Source organism: Agelaius phoeniceus, chromosome 3 (assembly GCF_051311805.1).
Source record: "Agelaius phoeniceus isolate bAgePho1 chromosome 3, bAgePho1.hap1, whole genome shotgun sequence".
Lineage (NCBI taxonomy): Eukaryota > Metazoa > Chordata > Aves > Passeriformes > Icteridae > Agelaius > Agelaius phoeniceus.
This window is the reverse complement of record NC_135267.1, coordinates 7,805,327-7,826,344: the sequence shown is the minus strand read 5'-3', so window position 1 is coordinate 7,826,344 and position 21,018 is coordinate 7,805,327. Positions and strand designations below refer to the sequence as shown.

Below are 21,018 nucleotides of genomic sequence, written 5' to 3'. Positions count from 1 at the left end.
TCACCATTAGTTATTTATCACCATTATTTTATTGCAGTTGATTATTTATATGACTTTGATGTCTTAGTTTTTGGTCATCTATCTTTTATCACCATTTGTCTTCAAAACCCCGCTCAGGCAGTGAAATACTCCTGTTCCTACAATACACCACTGATCCCTCAAATTAGGAGCTGCAGTTCAACTGACAACTTAAAAAATATTGCCTGTGAATCCACAGCAGAGGAATAACTGCTATAAAATCCTTCTGCTCTCACAAGGTTTTGGGAAAGTCCCATTTTTTTTTTCCCCACTCCAGAGCAAGGTTTAACAACATTTGTAGCTTGCAGAAAGATGGTCTGGGTCCAAACCCTTTGCTGGCAGAACCATCTGCCACATGACCCTCTAGGAGGGCATTGCTAGCCATGGTTTGGGACACAACCCCAAAAATCTAGAGCTGAGTGATGACCTGCTTGTGCTGCCTTTCTCCTACACACTCCTGCTGATGAAGCTCCACCTACATGGTTTGATTCATCAGCATGAGGTGGCTTCATTTACATGTCAAGTTCAATACATCTTTTGATTCCCACAGAAGCAGAATTACAGCAAGTAGAAATTGATGGGATAAAAAAGTCTAAAAGAAAGGAAAGTTAATCTGACAATAGACAAACAGAAAGAAAGGCTGTTTTTCCTTACAAGCCCTGAACTTATTATATTTTAATGCATATTAATGTAAATAAGGTAAGCACTTTCAAGAGGGATTAACAAATCAGTTTAATATGGTATTTTGTTGTATAGTAAAAAAAAGTCTGTTATGCAGTAACAGCTGGGGAGGAAAAATATGCATTCAATTATTACAGGAATAGAAAGAAAAATATTACTCTGATCTGAATTCAACAAATAGATATTAATTTTTTCCTTTCCTATTTAAATAGTTTTCTTCTATATAAAAAGCTGCAGATTTGTTTCACTTTTAACACATGGTTTGCAATATCAGCTCATATGAGCAACACAATATTGTGTTTTAATACTTCATGTACATTGAGACCAAATATATCTTATATTTATCACTCACAATAAGCAAAATCTGTAGAGCACTTTTTTTCCTGAAAATGTAGTGTCAACATATTATTTAATTACTACAAGCATATGTCTTTTTTGTGGTATGGCAAATCTGTGCAATATCATCCAAGCATGTATTCAGCTTCTCCAGTTTAATCCTAGGGGAGCTCATATCTCTATGTGTACAATTTGCTTCGTTGCAAGGAAAATAGTTCCTGAAAACACAGATCCTGGATGGCCCCTCCTCAGCCACAAAGCACAGCCTCTGTTATCACAGGCAGCTGAATAAAATAACCTGTTTCTTTAAAAACTTAAAATTTGCCTTGCATAGTGTATTAGCTACAACAATACACTGGGATGTATCCTCTGGTTATTCCATAGTTTCTGTAGCTGTGAGTGTAGTTGCATGATGGAACCTCTTACCTGTACTTACACCATTAGTAGTTAAAAAAATACTACACAATGAAAGAATTGCAAGGTCAGACCCATGCTCCTTAGTAGGCAAGACTTGTTTTGAAGCTCTAACTACATATTGCTGCACCCAACAAACTAATTTGCCAGAAGTCCAATTTGAAATAGACCTCTCTTGGATAAAATTTGTATGAAATCTTGTTGTCTCTTCCTCTACTCCTCCTCCCCCTCTGTTTTGGACTGTCCTAGGGCACAGTTTCTTACCTTATACAAATTTGAACCCTTCTGCAGGTTGTGAGGGCAATTCCAACATGATGTCCATATAATTACAAAAATTTATAAAAATCAACTCATGAATGACCACATCATCACTCTTACCCATAGCAGCACATACATCTAGACATAACTCCACAGAAGGTTATGAAACTGGTAAAAATGTAAAATGTGAGTACAGGGGAATCACTGAAGGATCAAGAAAAGGACTCACTGATAGCAGCAGGGACTCAAGTATCCACTTGTTTAAACCAATTATGAAGGAATCTGATCATGTCACTAACAGTTATTTCTGAGCTGTAACATGGGCATAAATTGGATGATGCTCAAGTCAGAACTTCATCTGGCTCCAAATGTTTATTAACCTATAAATAATCATAGAATCATAGAATGGTCTGGGTTGGAAGGGACCTTTAAAGGCCATCTTGCCCAATCCCCTTGAATAAGTGAGGATATCTTCAAATAGATCAAATTGCCCAGAGCTCCATCCAATTTGAATGTTCCCAAGGACCAGGCATCCACCATCTCTCTGGACAGCCTGTTTCAGTGTTTCATCCTACTCATAAATTCCTCCTTATACCTAAATATATCCTTAAATATGTTAATGAATTTAAAGCCATTAGCCCTTGTCCTCTCACAAGAGGCTCTGCTATAAAAAGTCTGTCCTTATCTTTCTTGCAGGCCCCTTTAAGTACTGGAAGGCAGCAGTAAAATGTCACCTGGAGCCTTCTCCAGGCTGAGCAACTCTCAGCCTGGAGAGTTGTCTACCCAACTCTCTAAGGACTGGGTGTTTATGATCTCACAAAACTTGTCTAATTTCACTGTCATCATCCTGAGTATGTCTTCATTTAGGGAGATTATACAGCCCTCCCAAAACACTGGTTTATGAGTTGCATTCCAGAGCATATTTCACTGTATGTTTTAGAAGTACTGTCCAGATTAAAATAAAAACAGAGATAGAGAGAACTTCTATCTTGCTTCCAGACCTTTTGCGTGTACTTAGATTATTGTAGACATCTATTTTACAGCTGATTTTTCCAGCTCAAATGTTCTGCTAGTCATGTCTCAAACAGATGCTAGAAAACTAGAAACAATTTTTTAAAAATGACTCAAAGCCCAGAAAGCACAGTAGCAACACCTAAACAAGATTAGCTAAGAGTATGTTCAGATATTGACTCAGACATGTCCTGGTAGAGATTTCTGACAGTAACCAATTCCAGCAGAGAAAAGCATCACAGAAGATTGTGTTTGGAAAGTGTGTGACAGAAACCAAAGCATACAACAGTCACAAAAAAGAAAAAAATATCAAAGTATGTCATGAAGCACCCATCATTCCCCAGTATCTTTCTAAGCAGTATGCTACAGCTTAAATAGAATACATAAGCTTGACATAGAAGCTGGGTAAGTAAGACTCCTTAGTCTTATTTTAAGGTGAAGATGATCAAGCTAATTAACTTGAGTAGGGTCAGAATTTAGTGAAGACAACTTTTCTTTAATAAATAGGTCAAACCAAAATATCCAAGAAAACCAAGAAGAACACTAATAAATTATTTCTATTACACCTAAGTCTAGAATAAGATCTCTTTTATGCATTTAAAATATTTTCATGTTTGTAGACTGTTACACAGATGTACATCCTTACAACATGCTGCCAGCCTCTGGCACTTCGTGCTTTAGTTATCATCTGAACAGGTCATTAAAAGCCATCAGTGAACTGTTTGCATTTTTTCCAATTCCCTTTTGGCCAAGACAAAGTAGCTCTGTGTCTCAGGGACTTCAAGCATTAAACAGTACATACAGAATACACTGCCTGGCTGGGTTATGAGAATGATTTGGGGATTATCACATTGCATTCTGGGGTATTTATGTTTGGCTGGTTTTCCTCTCAGAGGAAGCAACATAAACCTAAAAGCAAAACTTGTACAATCATATCTGCTCTACACTCTAAATGTCCTTCAAACAGGTAGTGTTTCACGTCACTCCTAATAGCTTTTTTATACATACAGCATGATTATCCTTCAAGTGTAAGATTGTATCATCATTTTAAGTCCTCCAGAAACAACTCACAAGGTCTGAACTTGTATGTACACCCACACATAGAGAAGTACACAGCGGTCATCCTACCAAACAAGCCAGCAATTTTAAAATATTAAAAATATTATCTACTTCCAGACATATCAAGCAGCAATCCATTCTCATAAAATAGTAATGCTTCTTACTTTTTGATTCCTGGCAGGCATCAGGCAGAGCAGCAAGAAGGTGAGTTAGCAAAGCCATTTGGACACTTCTCTTCAAAGGCACAGTGACCCCGAGGGTCGGAACGAACTCTCTCCTACTGAAGTGCAATCTGAGGCTCCCTTATGTCATTAAACCACCACAGAATTAGGGAGAGAACATCTTTTGAATCAAGAGTTTCATAGGCACAGAAAAGTGACTCTGGAAGCTAAACAAGAATGTGTCAGTTAAAAATTGTATTTATTGCTGCAGGTGTTCTAGTCTCTTCCTGACAAACATAGTTAAAAGGAATATTATAAAACAAACTCCAGTGGTTTGGCAGTAAATTGATTAACGTTATTTATTGTACATGTCACAAAGGGCGCTGACACTGCAGAACCCCAGGTCCTATAGCATCACATTCCATCAGAAATGCTACACAACCATTTCCCTAAGCTGTATTTGCAGCAGTTACAGCTCTTGTATTTTTCTAATGCCAGCAATGACACTTATGTTTGTTTTCACGTATTACCTCTGAAGGACAGTCAGAGAGAAACCAATTACTCGTGGGACACAATTTGTTGTTTTGTTTGGATTTTTAACAATCTTGCTGTGCATTTCAAAATCTTTCATTTCTTTAAGAAACAAACCCAATGCAATCTTTCCTTGGTCTTTTTTTCTGCAACAGTTTTCATGTAAATTGAGAGAATGTTCACATGGCAAAAAAAAAGAACATTCTAAACCAGTTGCTATATTTTGAAGATGACTTAATTGTTTTCATTGACTATTCGGACTATATTTCATTGTGACAAAATTTTTTGAGGAAAATACAGGAAAATGAAAACTCAGTTGTTTTCATTGACTATTCTGACTATATTTCACTGTGGCAAAATTTTTTGAGGAAAACATAATTACAATGGGCTTGCTTTAAAAAAAAACAACACACCAACAACAAAACAAAACAAAACAACACGCCACCACAGAGGCCACCACAATTGCAATAAGACCTCATACTGTTATGATTTGTTCTACACCAAAACAAAAGAGATGAAGGAGTATCAACAGAAAGTAAACATATTGCACAGACAGTAAAAATGCAGTCGGGTGGGGAGAACCGACAGGGCTGCGCTCACGGCGCCGCCGCTGCTCCCAGGAGTGACTCGGAGGAGGAGGAGAAGGAAGAGCGCAGCTTTGTCCACTGATCTGTGGGCATAGCTGGGAGTTGTATCCACACGAGAGCATCCCCAGGTTCCCCAATTTCTGCTTCAACATTCGAGTCCTCTGTCTAGCCGACATCTTCTGGTTAGGGTGAGGGGTAAAAGGGGTCTTAGCAGATACTAGATTCTGTTCCTCATGTCTAGTCATCACTTTGATTCATCAATTTTGTGTTGGCTCGTTGTTTTAGGGGTTTTGGCTAGGTTTGGTGAGGGGCTTCTCCCGTTGCATGCTGACTCCGAGGTCTCCTCCTCTTCACCGTCTGGGTGCCATCCTCCAGGAAGCAGCAGGGTGCACCGACAAAAGGGGGAATTCTTAACCATCCACAACAGGTAGTTAATGAAGATGACAGGTGATTACAATAACAAACAGTTAGAACTCCACTCTGGCAGCAACTAGCCCAACCTGTGAACTCTGCAACCTTTTAAAAAAATGGGCAGCTTTTCTACTCATAACAGTTAATGGCACTTGTCAGTCAGATTTGGCTTCACCTGCTTTCGTCTCTCAGCTCCCATTTTCCTCCGGCGGGGCTGTGAGGAGTGGCCGGGGCAGGGTGTCCCTGCCTAGGAGGGAGCGAGGAAGGAGCCGCAGTTGGCGGGCGCGGCGGGCGGGCGGCGGGGGGAGCCCCGCTGCAGGCGGTGCGGGCGCGGCGGCGGCGGCGGCGGCACCGGGGGCGGCTCCGGCAGCGCCACGTGGTAGAAGTTGGGCAGGCGGATGTCGTACCTGAAGCCCTGGCCCACGTGCACCCTGTCGTTCAGCGCGTACAGCTTCTCGGCGATGTCGCTCCCGATCAGAATGGAGAAGAGGCGGGAGATGAAGCGGTGCTTGGCGAACAGCAGGTAGAGCTTCTTTCTCCTCCAGGCCACGTAGCGACAGTCTGTCTCTGCTGTGAGCGTTACCTGGAGAGGAGAAAATTGAACAGCCAGGTGACAAGGTGCTGCTGCTGCCCTTGCTCAGAAGGCACCCCCCTCTCCCAGCAGAACCTGTCTACTGCAATTTAGAGCCTTTTAACCGAGCCAGAGAGCTCTGGGAGGTATCTTAGAGGCCTCTTCCAATCTCATTATTCTGTGATTCTGTGTGGGAGGGGTAAGTTATTGTATGCAAAAGACAAATGAGAAAGGTGACTGGCTATGGACTAAGTGATCACATCTAGTTAACCTCAGTGACAATATGCCTGTGCCCATATGGCATGCCTTGTTCAGTGCCACATGGACGCCCTGGTTCAGCCCTGCACTCCCTGCTCCATTCTTGGCAGCCTCAGCTGAAAAGGCAGGTCTAAAGAAAGCTCTCAACAAATGCCATTTGTTCTCGTGACAGCAGACATCAGATCCAACAGGGACAGGAGCCAGCGTGTCAGGCGAGTGACAGCAGCGCAGGGGCACCGCAGCTGACACCGTGTCCTGTGCTGTCACCCGTGCCAAGCTGTGTGCCAGGCACGTCCTCCCCTGGCTCATCTCCCACTGGGAAACCTCTTCAGCACCAGCTTCTTCCCACCCTGAGGAAACCTGGCTTCTCAGGGCTGAATATCAGCACAGCAGAGAATGCAAACAGAGCCTACCTCCCAGATTAACCTCCCATATTAGCTTTAAGAAAACCCCTGTTTGTTGTAACAAGGCACAAACAGCAAAACCAGTCCAGTGGATAAAGAGGACTTCCCAAACTAATGGAATGCCCCTTGTTTGCATAGCATCCCAAAGGAAACCCACGACTGAACAAATTCATTTCTAAATCAAACAGTGCTTGAACACTTTCCAGTAGCACTAAAAAAAAACGAAAAAAGGAAGGAAACCCCTTAACTTTTACCTGGAAAATTCCCTCTTCTGTGGGCCTCAGTGAATCCCATTCAGGAGAGTCCAGAAATTGAAGAGGAAAAATATAATGCAGAAACTCCCCATCAACTGTCACTCTGATCCTACCAAGATAAGATGTGTTAATTTGTTAGCACTACCTGTGCACCAGCAATGACTACCACAAGAATGTGCTGTTTCTACTGTCTGAGGAATTTAAATATAGCTTTGAAAGCATGAAAAAGCAATCAATGGCCAATTATAATTATCCTAATTATATTTTTGAACCGAACTTGCTCAGGCCAGTTGAAAGACAATACAAGACAATCATGCAACTGAAAGGGAAATCTTTCCAGGCCTTTTTCAAACCCCATTATTCTCTCTGTGGTAGGTGTGTGCAGTGATGCACAAGCTTTGCCATTAAAAGGCCACCATGCACTGCAGAGGTGAAAGACCAATGCCCATAACAACATTTATCTGCTTCTCCTGAAAACCATGGGGTTTACTTCTAGTTTTGGCAAATACTCATTTTAGAGAGAACAATGTGACAAAAACTGGGAGCGGGAAGCAGGAGTGCCCCATGGCATGTGTTAGGTAGGCCTCTCTCCATGCTTAACAGGAATTACATGGCCACAGGACTATGTCTGGAGCCAGAAGAACAGCCTGGCATTATGGGATCTCTGTGTGAATGCTGTGGCCTTCTGAAAATGCCAAAGAAAAACTTCTTTACTTGCTACTTTTTAAATAACAAATAAATAGGAAGGCACACAAGCAGCCCTGCACCACATGGTGAAGGGCAGCAGGAACTCTGGCTGGGCATGTAGAAGGATGGATACCTCTCCTTTGGTAAGACCAAAAGCAACTTCCATGAGGTACTTCCTAGAGAGCTCCCAAGAACTCTGTGAACCAGGGTGTCACTAAGGAAAACTGCCCACAATCCATATTGTTCACTGCAGGTAGTCCTAAATCAGCTGAGTGTCAAGCTGCCCACAGGTTCCATGTGTCCATGCAGCAAAAAGCACCCACCCACCAAGTGTCCCATCAAGGACCCCCCGTGTCCATCACCTCTGGGTGTCCAACCTATTCTCGGGGTGGCCTGGGACTGCCCCCTGCTTTGCATACAGTACAAAAGCTGATGTTCCCCTCCAGGACAGCATCAGCAAGGCTGCCAGAAGGCTCTCCAGGAAGCAGGGAGTACAAGCAGGTGGATTTATTGCTTCAGGGTCTAACACAGGCCACAGTATACAGTAACTGTAGACCCAGGTCTGCAAGTCTTGATAAGGCTCAGCTACATGCTCTTGTAATGAAAGGGCACTTTTAAGTCTTTTTCTCTTCCTTATTGATACCCTTCTCCCACCCCTTTGAAAGCAATCAAACACAATCTATATCAAAGTCAAGATCTCTATTAAACAGTTTATCTCAGTTTTGTAACTAACTTTTTGTCCCATTTCAGATGATACTAGTAAAGAAAAATAGGACAGATGCTGTGCTCATCAGCTAGGCAGTAGACAGAGAGCAAGCCATAACCTGAACACTGAAAATCCACATTTATTCCCTTAATCTGCCTAACCTGTTAAATGATATGATACAGCAGCCTGAAAAAATTCTTTTCTTTATGCTATTTCAGGTTCTGTGCTCAGTGTTTTTATGCTAGTACTATCCTAGACAAGTGTATTTAACCTATTAATATTTATATTACTTGTATTAATATTTAATCTATTGTACTGAAAAATAAACAAACAATACACAAACCAGGCTTTTTCCTTTTTTTCTTTCATTTTCAATAAGGAGAGGAAAATAAAGATATTTGCAGAGAGCCTGAACAAAGCAATACCAACCTGCCTGACACAAGCAAGGACAGTTTGTCAATAGGTGTTTTGCCCTGCATGGCGTAACAATGCTCCTTCTCCAGGGTAACCACTTCTGCATCACAGCACAAGACAATCTTCCTGTACACAGTCAAGGAAATTCCCAGAGGCTGGAAGAGAGCACTGTAGAGTTCCTGGAATTCCCTGTCAAAGGCAACACTCCGGACTTGGTAGGTAACATAAACGAACTGGACGAAGCAAATAGCAAACAGTACAAAATTCCAGGAGAATATATCAGCAGCACACACATCCAGCCAAGCCCAAACAGAAGAGCAGAGAAAGCCCAGTCCAAGCAAGCTGAAGACGTAGAGGAGCCCAAAGAATCCACTTCCACCCATGAAGCCCACGACAAAGAAAATACTGGCTAGGTGGTAGATAGATCCCTCTGCCTCTTGCTTCCAGCTGGTACACGTAGGATGTGCATATATCAGACTTTCCCAAAAACTTGCATTTTCTCCCATGGCTGGAATAATTTTTTGATTCAGCTGAATCTTGAGATCTTTTATTTATGAGATGCAACTAGTTTTGGTTTTCCTTTGGTTTTCCATTCTTGCAAACTGTGCTTGGTGATCACATAACATCAGGGTCTCTTGGTAGTAAAGCTGCACTTAGGATTTCCAGCAACGAAGCAGCTAATGTTCTCAGCATTGTCTCTCATCAGCTCATGCATTGTTTTGACTTTGGTCATGTCATCTGTAGCTTCCTCTGATCTGGACAAGTGAAGAAGAGATGAATTACTTATAAAATTATTTTCATCAATTAAATTTTATCAAAGTTTTAGTGCCTAAACCACAGACTGCATTAAGATCCAATTACCCTTGAAGCTCTGTGATTCCAGGATCAAACTTTAATATTCACTCAGCTGAAGATCATGTTTTCTGTATCTGTGATCTGAGTAGCAACTACTGAACTGCCACTGAATCCAAGTAAAGCTGTGTGTTGCATTCACAGCATCTTGTGACAAGCCTTTGTACAGCCTTGCTGCTGACAAGGATTTGTTGGTCCAGACCCTGCTCCCTGAGAGCCTTTTAAATGCCCTACCCAGCTCTTTAACAAGAGACAGTGAACTCTTCTTCCTTGTTCACCTCCTCCATCTCCCTCTGGATTTCGGTCAAATCATTCTCATTAATGGGTTGAGCATTCTCTCAACTCTCTGCTCTCTGTTCCTGGGGACAGCAAACTCCATCCCCAAACACCACAACAAGGGAAACCCAAGTGTCACAGGGTCTTTTCTACTCCAAGGATAACAGGTAAAAAACCCTGTCATATATAGGGAAGATGACAAGGCTTAAAGGCATCCTGATACAGATTATGCTATTAGAACAGAAAGCAAGTAGTCCTGCAAAATATGACTCAAGGGACATTTACAAAGTAATTTTACAACATTCAAAGTTCTACATCATAGAATTTCATGCCATGGGCCACATATTTTTATCATTCAACACTCTAAAATGTGAAACATGGTATTCATTTTCATATAGTGATGTATTCCTAAGAGTTTTCAAAGGAAAAAACAGAACCAAGAAGCATGAAAGAAACTCCAAGATAAATCTAAAAACAAAAAATCAAAACTAGCTTTCCATATCTGTCTTTTAAAATAAAAATACATACCTCAATGCGAGATTATACATGGTAGAAAGTGGAAAACCAGAATATATTAGTGGTGTAATCAGTATTGAAACCTTCCAAAGCCTTACTGTCTGGTTCTTTTCCTGGTAGAATGGCAAGGAAACTAAGAACTATCTTGTTATCAAAATTATCAGATTCTCTAGAATATCAAAGTAGTTTAGGTTTTTTTCCCCTCACAAGAGCCACAGAAGTCAATACTCTAAAAGCTGTTGCAGTGAGGCATCCAACATCATTCATCAGCGCTTTCAGTGGTGCTTCTTTTACAGTGACAGGTCTAAGAAATTAATAAAGAAAATTTGTATCGTATTTCCTGGCCACCACAGCATTACTTCTTTGAATTTTATTCAAACCCCAACATTAATTCTATGATTGAATAACACTGGTGCCAAACAAAGACATAAAATCCCACACAACTGAGCAGCAGAGCTCAGAAGAACATGTTAGGAGGAGACTCTCCCTCTCTGGGAGTGGTGATAGGAAAGTCACTGGCCCATAAAAGTACCACAGCTAAAGAGCACAGAATCTCTCCAAATTACAATGCTCAAAATCCTCCTGCAGCCTAAGAACCAGTATTACAAGAATAAGGTAGTTTACAACTAAAACCTTTGCCATTTGTTTCTTTACCCAAATACTCTCCTCTGGTACAGGATTCCCCTCAGATGTAGGATTTATCCCTTGGAGACTGGGAGATGGAAGCTGCATCACTTGTAAAGAAGTTACCTGGGTATGGTAAGGTCATGAGGAATTTTAAGTGGTGCTTCTGTGATCAAGGGGTAAGATTTTTGAGTCAAAAGAAAAAAAAACTGGAGCATGCAGTTCCCAGACCTTGTGTTCTGAATACACTCAGCATTTCCATTACACAGTCAGAAATCAGTGGCGGAAGTTTTTTGTTTGACTGATTGTTTGTTTAAAACAGAATCACTGATAATAGTAATTTTGGATTATTGCTAATACTTCTACTCTCCTGCCAACATTTTGCTCTAAGCAGTTTTACTGAAGACCCTAATTTCTAAAAGAAAACAGTAAAAATCAGTGTTTTGAAGGGAACCATGACTGAGGAGATACACTGGAAACTGTATGTATGCCACAAACAAAACCACAGTGGAGCAGTAATTTGCTTTACATTACCAACATCTTTTCATTGTGTCATGTCACATTACAATAATTTGACACAACACAGTAGTAATTTCACAGAATGTATGCACAATTCTTAATTCACTTAATTTTTAAAATTCAAAAATTCACACAATTTTTAATTCACTTATTGCTTTCTCAGCCTGCCCACACTACAGCTCACAGCATTTCTGTGAAGCATTTATTCATGACAAGATGGGCCAAAATAACTTGGAAAGAACAGTGTACCACTAGGACATGGATATAAGCTCATCACACACAAAAACAAAGTCCTGAGAAAACTGTTTTGCATTTGCTCCTTTTCAGAATTGGACCTATCTTCCAAAACCACTGTGTGGAAAATTCCCACTTATTCAATTAGTTCTACACAATGAGAACTTTTACTGTGCTGCAGCATCTCCCAGACTGGAGAGGGCCTCTCTCCTTCCAGGCAAGAGGAAGGGCAAAGGAGGGAGGCCAGTGCTAGTCCAGAGCACAGCCTTACCAACACAACCCTTTCCTGAGCTACACAAGGTGTGCAGGAAAAACCAAACCCTCTGGAAATACTGACAAAACCCACTCCTAAATGGGACTCATTTCTCAGAGCTATGGTGAAGAGTAGGCATGCTTGCAGGCAGAAAGAGAGGATGCAGCTCTTCTCAAATAAGTTTGGGAGCTCAAAATCATTGGCAGTTGTAAATAGAGCAGGGACAATAACAGATATAAGTTTAGTAAAATTTCCGGTTTTGAAGGGTATTTAGTGCTAGATGAGGCCTTTCACATTTTTCTTTATAGTTCCTGCAAGTCCAAAATTTAAACTCTTGAAGGTTTCAGAACAGACAGGGTAATTAAGCCATTCATCTACTGCAAGTGAGGTTGTGGGGGAGAAAAATCCCCCAAACCAAAAAACCAAGCAGCTGTGATACCAACGGAGTCATCCTCCACAGCAGATAACAGCACCATTTGTAAGCACCTGGAGGGGACATTGTCCTGTCACTGAGGTGCTTTGGCCTTCTGCTTTGTTGGATGTCCTGCTTCGATTGCCCTGGCTGTGCTGAACAGCTCTTGCTACAAATTCATCTGATGGTGATGATCCAGCAAGCAGGAAAGTGCATTTAAAACACGTGCCTTGGCTGCTAAAGCTGAAGAACTGTGTCATCCCAAGCAAACACTGAGCACTCTCTGCTCCATGCCCTGCCCATGGAGAAGGAGCAGCATGCACAGCACACTCCCTGCCGTGGGGCTGCCACAATCACAGTGACACACATTGACACCTGCAGGCTGTCATGAGCTTCATGCACCATGAGTCCTCCCAGCTTGGGAAGGAGATGTGCCCTGCCAACACAGCCTGAATTACTGACATGCTTCAGAGTGCCCTGCCCCACCACATCCCACCTTCTCCAGCAGGAGCAGATGAAGTGATGTGAAAAATCAGCGCAGGCTAGAGATGTGAGCAATATACACTGGCATGGACTTCTTTAAAACAAGCAGCAGTGCTGAGAGGACTTTGTTGCCATCAGAAAGTGTTGAAATCACAGAGTTGGCTGGAGTTTCAAAGCAGAAAATGAAGTATTTCACTCATATGCTACCAAATAAATACCTGCTGGCAACTTAAAATTTCATATCAACAGTACACTGAACCAGTCAAAACAGAAAGAATTTGCATTATACAAATGCACATTACAACCTTCCCCCTCCTCAAATGGGTGTTTCCCCCTACACTGCAGTGTTCTCACGAAGAATTACCTATTATGTACCTTTTTAATTTGCTTGAGAACCATGTACTTTACCCCATTTTTGTCACTGATGATTCAAATTCAACTCTGAGAAGCTCTGAGTGTTAGTTACTGTGTCTGGATCACAATAATTCCTGCAAAAAAGAAACCCTAAAAGCCCTGAGGCTACCAGCAGTTGTCTCATTGGTCTTTTTTTAATTAAGTCAAAAGTAAAGCTATTCAGAGTTTGAATAGTCCATTCTTCAGTTGCCTTATGCCAAGTGAAAGAAAGCCCTCAGCACTTTCACACTGTACATGTGGACAGGCCATAGAGCTGTACATGCTAATCATGTAATCAGCCTGGGTGAATTGTTTGCTACAGGTTTGGAAGCAAAAGGAAAGATTTTCCTTTACAGCATATGCACTTCTTAGCACAAAATGAGATAATGATGGATTTAGCACACTACAGTGTGTATGTTTATATGAGCTAGGAGTCATAGCCTGGCTCGACACTCCAGCAAGTCCACCAGGGGCAAGGCAGTCCCTCCAGCCAGGGAGGGTCCTCCTGGCCTGGACACCCCCACTTCCACAGGGATGAGCTCCAGGCACCCTCTCTAGGCTCACAAATTACATCTGGTTTAACATCATTTAGATTATAAAAAGAAACTGCTCTTTAATTTCATCAAGTAGTTTCACATGCAATGTAAAGGCATATGGCAGTTGAGATACCCCTTCCTTCCACTGCCCCTATATCCCTGGAATCCCCTCTGTGGCTCCTGCTGACACCTATCACTCCCAATCCCTGTTTATGCTGCATACTTTTCCCAAGCTACTTTCCTTCTGCAGTGGGGCTAGACACCCCAGGGACCAAGAGAGCCAAACTCTCATTGCTTTGCAGCACCTGACTGGGGGCACAGAGGAGCTCTGTACCTACAGAGAGCTATGGCTGTGTGCCTCCAGGCAAGCATGGGCAGGTACACCAGCTATTTTCAGTGATCAGCTGTCCCTGGACACACTTCAGGCTGAGAACGTGCATGCAGCAATAAGGGCAGCAACTAACAACACAAGCTACATTACCTTAAACGTCTTGAGACTGTATCATAGAGAAAGCTGTCATACAATACTGGAAAACACAAGGTTTCACCAACAAAATGCAGCCAGCAGGAAGGTGGAAGGAAGGTGAGGAAGAAAAGGACTGCCCAATCTAAAGAACAATGGTATCAAGATAATCAGTCACTACAAAAGTCACTAGATATATTCAGCTTTCAAAGACACACAAGCATACATAGCAAAGGTAATTAATTAGTAGGATGGCCCTAAAGATTTCCTTTGCTAGGAATTAAAGAAGTTAAAATGCTGTCTGGTTCCTAAAATAAGTCTGGGTATACTATTATTTAAAAAAAAATTATTTACTACGATTATATTTTTTATGCTACAGGAAATCACATTAGATTATTGCAACAGTGTCTCCTTGACTTTTGAATTAATCTTGAATTACTTGATATAAAAAAGTTGTATATACCTAGAAAGTTTTGGAGCTGGTCTTCCCAGAGAAATCCAGAAGCCTATCTCAGATACCAACTAAGAGCTACTTTAGACAACAGAGAACACTGAAGACAGGTATAGCTCTGAAATTATTCCTCCTGTAGACATTACAGGTGAAATCTTCATCTGTGTGGAGCCAGCATCCCTTCCTGTGAATGGTTTTCAAATAAATGGATGTGAATGCTTTACCCTGGAGCCTGTCTGCAACCTGAGCAACCAAGCCTCAGGACCCCACTCCCTGGGTGAGCATCCTCATGAGTAAGAGCCTGAAAGAGAGATGTGGGACTCAAGGAGGCTCTTCAAGATGCAGTTTATTCCATCCAAGAGGTTACAGCAGTCCAGGGTCATGGGTGACAGAGCCTGTGCCTACAGCTCTCAGCTCCAGCTGCAGGCAGGCCTGGAGACCCTTAGTTTAGGCTACAAATGCATTATATACTTTTCTTTGCTGAGCATCTGAATACAGAAGAACCAATCTATACCCTAACTTTTATCTATAGCCTATCATAACTACTAGATTGCCATATTCATGTTACTATTCTCCAATCACTAAAAGTTAGTGCATTATAGTTTAAGCTAGAAGTTGTTTTTCAGTTTTCTTGCAGTGGAAAATTTTGAGACCTTTTTTCTACTTGCAACATCAGGAGGCTTGTTTGCCTGTGCTCTCTCCTTGGTAAAAAATTATTCTGTTTGAGGTGGGTTTATCCTTTGCTCTAAATCATAAAAACCCCTTCTAACTAACATGCCCTTTGCCTCCTTGGTTATCCAGTAAGACTGGCTCAGCAATTCTTTTCTTCTACATCAAAACTTGCTTTCATTTCTATTCCTTCTTCCGATTCTACATTCAAAAAACTTTCTGCCAAGCATAAATCTGTGAGACTTTCTTGTCAAACTTTCATCCTTCCCAACATTCATGGCAGAGTGAAGAGGGACTGCAGGGCAGTTCTGTGTCCCTCCTGCACAACATCAAAGCTGCAACAAGAAGGGCAGCAAGTGACCTACCCACAGTCAAAATGAGTCACTGGAGCAGGCTCAAGGGAGGAGAGAAGATGGATTAGCACTCCCTGGCTGAGGCAGGCATCCCATGTCCCATTTATGTCCCATCACTGCCTCACCCACTGGATCAGGGCTCTGACAGAGGCTGTCACATGGAAGGTGAAGTGCCTCAGGCCTTAGCAGTCAGACCACACTCTGCCCAGTCCTTCCAGGCTGCCTGGGCTGCAATTCCCAAACTGGACCCACCACGCCCAGATCATTCCTGTGATGTGATAGCCCCCCAGACAGTAATCCTTCTTTCTGGGGATGCCCAGGGCAGCAAAACAGGCAGCTGGGGCATGTGCAGCCAGCAGTGGTGCTTCACCACCTTCAGGGCAGCTCTGAGACACAACCAGCAGCCAAGCAGGACTTCCCAGGTCTCAGAATCTCTGCTGCTCACAGTGACTCTGAGATACCTACAAGCCTCTTTTTCCCAGCCTGGCAGTTGAAGAAGGAGTCAGGATTCTTCTGTTCTCATTCTCAAGGTTGTTTATCATTTCTTATCTATAACATTCTTTCTCTGACTCGCTGCAGGTTTGTCTGGCAGGCCGCTTCAGAGGCAGTGTTATCTTTTTATACTAAAAACTATGTCTACACTATTTACAATAACCTTCCAATACCTATCACCTATGTTAGACAGTGAGTTTCTGCTCTAAACCAATCTAAAAATGCCAACATCACCCAGAAGATGTAGGCTAGGAAGAAGAAGTAAAAAGGACAAGGCATGCCCAAATTCCTCCATCTTGGGACCCCAAGCCCCCATTCTAAAAACCTCAAAAATTGATTTTTCACCCCATGACAAACTAACTATTATTCTACTTACATTTTCTTGACTTGTAATTCTTTATATAAAGGTTGGTAATTGTTTTTTCCAAGGGCTAAATCAAAGGCACAGGGGTCTTGGGCTCTGTGCCAAGGTCTCTGAGCCCCCCAGGCTGGGGCTCAAGCCCTTCAGGGCAGCCAGAGGAATTTCCTGGGTTCTGACACCCAGGGCCAAAGCCCTGCTCTGGTCAGGCAGAATTTAGGCTACCATGCTTGAGGTTGTTCAACCAAGCAGCCCCTTCAGCCAGCTGCTGCCCAGCCCTGGAGACACCCCAATGCCAGCTCTGCACTGAGGTCAACACTCCACACAAAGACCCCACCAAATGGCACCAGGCCAGTGACTGCTTGTCCTCCTCACCAAGCTGGGCCTGTCTCCCATCTCCCTGCTGCAGCAGATGCAGAGCTGCTGTCTCCAAAGCACAGCTCTTCAACAGGAGATGTTTAATGGGACTTTCCAGTCACTGAGCTTGTTTGGGTGCAGCTGGGAAAGCCTGATTCTGCCTACAATTTGCTTCAAATCCTACTAATCATTCTAGGAAGTGGAAAAAAGCTGGGCAGGGGGAGGCCTTGAGAGAAGACGAAACCCCACAATAATAGAGAAAGAACAGCTTGAGGCTCATTAGGAGCACTGCATACAGTGAAGCTGGTATTATTTAATCTTTAATTATTTAAAGACCAGCTAACTATACACAACTTCCAGTACTTCAACAATTCCTCATTTATCACTGTAAAATACACAATGCAACCCTCTGTGGTTCAAAAGCTAATGTTGAAGATGCTGTCTATTTTATCATCTAGACAGTAGCTGAAATGAAAAAAAAATACCTATTTCTTTCAATTAGAATCAGAATTAATGAACCATAAGTAGATGTGGTATTCCCACCAAATTAAGAAGTATAATCCCCTCTCTCACTTTTTAAAGTTCTTTTGCTCCTAGAAACATGAATACAGAATGGTAGTCAGACATTTTTTTTAAGATCAACAGCACTTGAATAAATTTGAGCAAGGCTCTTGAATATTGAATGGCATTACCAAAAAACAATTGAGGTTGTCTGTTTTCTTGTGTTTTAGAATAAAACACAAAAGAAAGTACAAGTTCAAGCTTCTCTCCAGTTCAACTTTTAAATTAGTAGTGGAGAGAGCAGGCACAAAGCACATTTCACAAGTGCTTTAAAAGTGGGTTAATGAACTGCAGCTGAACTCTGCTGAATTCCACTCAAATGAGTTTGTGTGGTGCACTAGTGCCTTTCACTGGGAATGTATTCCCATGAAACCAACCACCTGACAAGAACTTCATTTCCCAAAGAAGAGGCTTGGTTCACCACACCATTCCTGCAGGTACAACTGGCTTACAGAGATGTGCCATGAGCCATGAGCCCAAACACATAAACACATAAACACAGGGTGTCTGTCATCATCTGGAGACTCTGACCAGAGCTCTTCTTTGCAAAGTAGGGGAATACACTCAAAGGACAAAATAAAATCTCCTCTCTGAAGAACCCACACACTTAATAAAAAGACAAAGGTAGCTTCAGTTAATGCTTTTCTTGAAACCTTAATAAACTATCTGTTCTCAACTTGTGTCATAAGAGCTTTAAGATATCTGTGAAGGCCAAGTTTGTGTCAGGAACCACAATTGGCCACAGTTACCATTTTCTTCTGTTTCACTAGAGGACTTGCAGTGTACTTACTATTTTGCAGGCAAGGCATTTCTTTAAACCTTGACATTTTAAGCTACTTTATTATTTGGCACCACACAGAACTTTGTGGAAAGCCTGTACAGGACCAGTTCTGCAGAAGTGGAAGCAATCCCTTGTTTTGCTGTGGTCAATGAAGACTTTTAAACTTGTATGTGTACAATCATATTCCCATCAAACAACAAAGTTAGCAAGAAGCCCTAGTTCTGGAACTCGGGTTTCATCAATGACATTTCTGTAACACTATCAGGTAGTCTGTGATTCAGTATTACAAGAGATCTGCTACAAAAAATATTTGCCCATAAAGTGATTGACCGTCTAAAGGTACACAAAGATTTGTAGAACAGATGAAGAAAATGTGATAAAATATTAGAGTTTGGAAGAATATGTTTGGCAAAAACAAATTGTAGTTTGGGGAAAGGAAGTTCTTTGTGTCGCTCGTTCTACCTTCAGAAAGAGCAACTGCAAATGCGATTTCAGGGTTCATCTGCTCTTACCATTATTTGGTGGAGAGAGAGAAGTATCAAATAACGCCAGCCTACGAGGCAAACCCCCAGCCGCAGGAAGAAATCCCCGGATCCCGAGGTGGTTTTGTGGCAAGTGGAGATACTCCCCGAGCCAGCTCTTCTGTCAACGAGCGGCAGCACCCGGGCAGAATCAGAAACCCCGCTGTCCTACGGGACAAACCCTGACCTCAGACACACAGCGGAGGGTCCCGCTCCACACCGAGCCCTGGCGAGGAGCAGCGCTGGGCAGCGTGCCGCGCTCCGCTCCACAGGGGACACAGCTCTGCAACTTCCAGCCAGGGCTGGCTCGGGAGCTCCGGTTACCCCCGCCGGGCACGCAGGGAGGGAGGGCTTCCCTCCCGGGACAGTGACCCCTGGTAACCCTGCTCAGGACGCCGCCGAATCCCCGGGGCGGGCAGCCCTCCCGGCACCGCCGCTCCGCCGCCGTCCCTGCCCCGGCGCGGCCGTCCCGGAGCGCGGCGGTGCCGGAGGCGCGTCCCCGGCCCCGCTCGGCCCCGGGCAGCGCGGGCGGCGCTCCGAGCGCTGCCGGGCTGGACAGCGCCGGCGGGGGGCGGGCGGAGGCAGCGCCGAGGCTTCTGCCCGCCCCGGCTCGGTCCGGCTCGGCCCCCGCCCTGCCCGCGCCCCTTACCTGCCCCGCGCCCCGGAAAAGTTTCCGGACAGCCCGGACGGGACGGGCTCGGGCTGCCGCTCGTCGCCGCCGGCGGCCCCGAGTCCCGCGGCGGGCACGGAGCCGTGGCTGTGACTAAAATAGGCAGAGGAGCCGCGGGAGCTGCGGGCGGCGCCAGCGGGGCCGGCACCGAGCGGCCGCAGCGCGCAGGCGCCTCCACCGGGCCCGGGGCTGAGGGCGCGGGGCAGCCCCAGGAGAGCCCCGGGAGAGCTTCGGGAGAGCCTCGGGAGAGCCTCGGGAGAGCACTGGGAGAGCCTCGGGAGAGATCCGGGGAGCGGGGCCGGGCCGGGGAGCGCGGCCGCCGCCTCAGGAGAGGGTGTGCGGCTCGGACGGCAGTGGCCGCCGCCGCGGCTGCCCCGGCCCGGCCCCGCTCCCCGGGGCTCCCGCGCCGCCGATGGCACCGAAGCCGTCGGGGCGGGTACGGGAGAGGCCGGGGCAGCCGGAGGCGGGGAGCCCTCGGGGACGGCAGAACCCTGAACCTGGGCACCCTAAAACCCGCTGCGGGCGCAGCCCAGGTGCCGGGATGGACGGGCAGGAAAACCTGTCTGGGATTAAACTGTCTGCAACTGGGTTTTGGAATAAAGGAAATTAGAATTCTCTTCTCTTTCACCTACTCACCCCAGCAAGGTGTTTCTTCAGAAGGGAGAAGGACGCCTTCAGGGTCGCCTTCATCACCAGGCTGGCGCACCGTTCATGCCCGGTTTTCATTTACTTCGTTTCGGAGGAAGCAAATGCCTCCCCAGGCCCACAGAGGTGTCACTGCATGAACCTTTGAGCGAGCTAGCTACGCGCTTGTTCTGGTCACTACTTTGTGTCTCGGGGAGAGAGAGTTTATTGACGGGGGAGGAGGAGGAGGCAGATTTACAAGTTGTTAAGACAGAAAAACCCACAGCCTATTAAATGCGCAATTCCTGTTACTACAGGAGCTATTTGTCAGGAACTGGAGCATAAGCAATAACGTGTTCTGCGTAGCAGGAGTGCAGAAGCCCGGGTGTGTGGCCAGCTCTGAGGTCCCAGGGCAGGCTGGCACGCTCGCTGTGCAGCAGGGTGAACTAGGGCAGGGCACTGGGGGCACCTTCTCCAGAAGTTAAAGGACAGAGCAACCTGTCCTGCTCTGGGTAAAGGGATCAACACTTCTGAGAACTTGCTTTCCCAAAGGTTTTTGTTTTTTTTTTTAATTTTCAAAGATTTTTTAGCTCCATGTTTGCCAGGGAAGAAGATGCATACATTTTGGAATAATTGAGTCTCTTAAAACTTGAGAAAGCAACGAGCCAGAGCACTTTAAGCTATCCTGAGTTACATATTCAAATCTTCATTATCTATCTGATAGCAGAACTTATTTTTCTATTTATTATTTTTGAGGAAAAAACCTATTTTTATATATCTATTAGAGTATGTATTAAGGTTCTTGCAGTTAATGCAACATTTAAAGGGGTTTGCAGTGTAGCTCCAATACTTACCTTCC

General features: G+C 44.0%; 1 protein-coding gene across 4 annotated transcripts; it reads right to left on the bottom strand.

Moving 5' to 3' along the window:
- Nucleotides 1-4,180: 4,180 nt before the first annotated feature.
- Nucleotides 4,181-20,396, bottom strand: POPDC3 (popeye domain cAMP effector 3). 4 transcript variants are annotated; one of them, XM_077176539.1, is made up of 5 exons: nucleotides 19,515-19,679; nucleotides 18,857-19,033; nucleotides 8,777-9,516; nucleotides 6,955-7,063; nucleotides 4,181-6,050 (listed from the first exon to the last, which is right to left on the bottom strand). In XM_077176539.1, exons 3-5 carry the CDS (start codon nucleotides 9,265-9,267, stop codon nucleotides 5,715-5,717), a joined length of 936 nt encoding a protein of 311 aa, XP_077032654.1. In that variant the 5' UTR covers nucleotides 9,268-9,516; nucleotides 18,857-19,033; nucleotides 19,515-19,679; the 3' UTR covers nucleotides 4,181-5,714. The 4 variants fall into 4 exon arrangements, with proteins under 4 accessions (XP_077032654.1, XP_077032653.1, XP_077032652.1 ...); XM_077176538.1 differs by lacking the exon at nucleotides 18,857-19,033 and adding an exon at nucleotides 14,341-14,467; XM_077176537.1 differs by lacking the exons at nucleotides 18,857-19,033; nucleotides 19,515-19,679 and adding an exon at nucleotides 20,172-20,396.
- Between the last annotated feature and the right edge of the window lie 622 nt (nucleotides 20,397-21,018).

Bases quoted from the DNA above. Each gene is read 5' to 3' on its own strand.
- POPDC3 (XM_077176537.1), bottom strand. From the start codon at position 9,267: ATGGGAGAAAATGCAAGTTTTTGGGAAAGTCTGATATATGCACATCCT. The intron at 7,064-8,776 runs GTTGGTATTGCT...TTATCTTGGTAG, and splicing joins TCCTTGCTTGTGTCAGGCAG to GATCAGAGTGACAGTTGATG. The intron at 6,051-6,954 runs GTAAAAGTTAAG...TCTCCTCTCCAG, and splicing joins CAGAAGAGGGAATTTTCCAG to GTAACGCTCACAGCAGAGAC.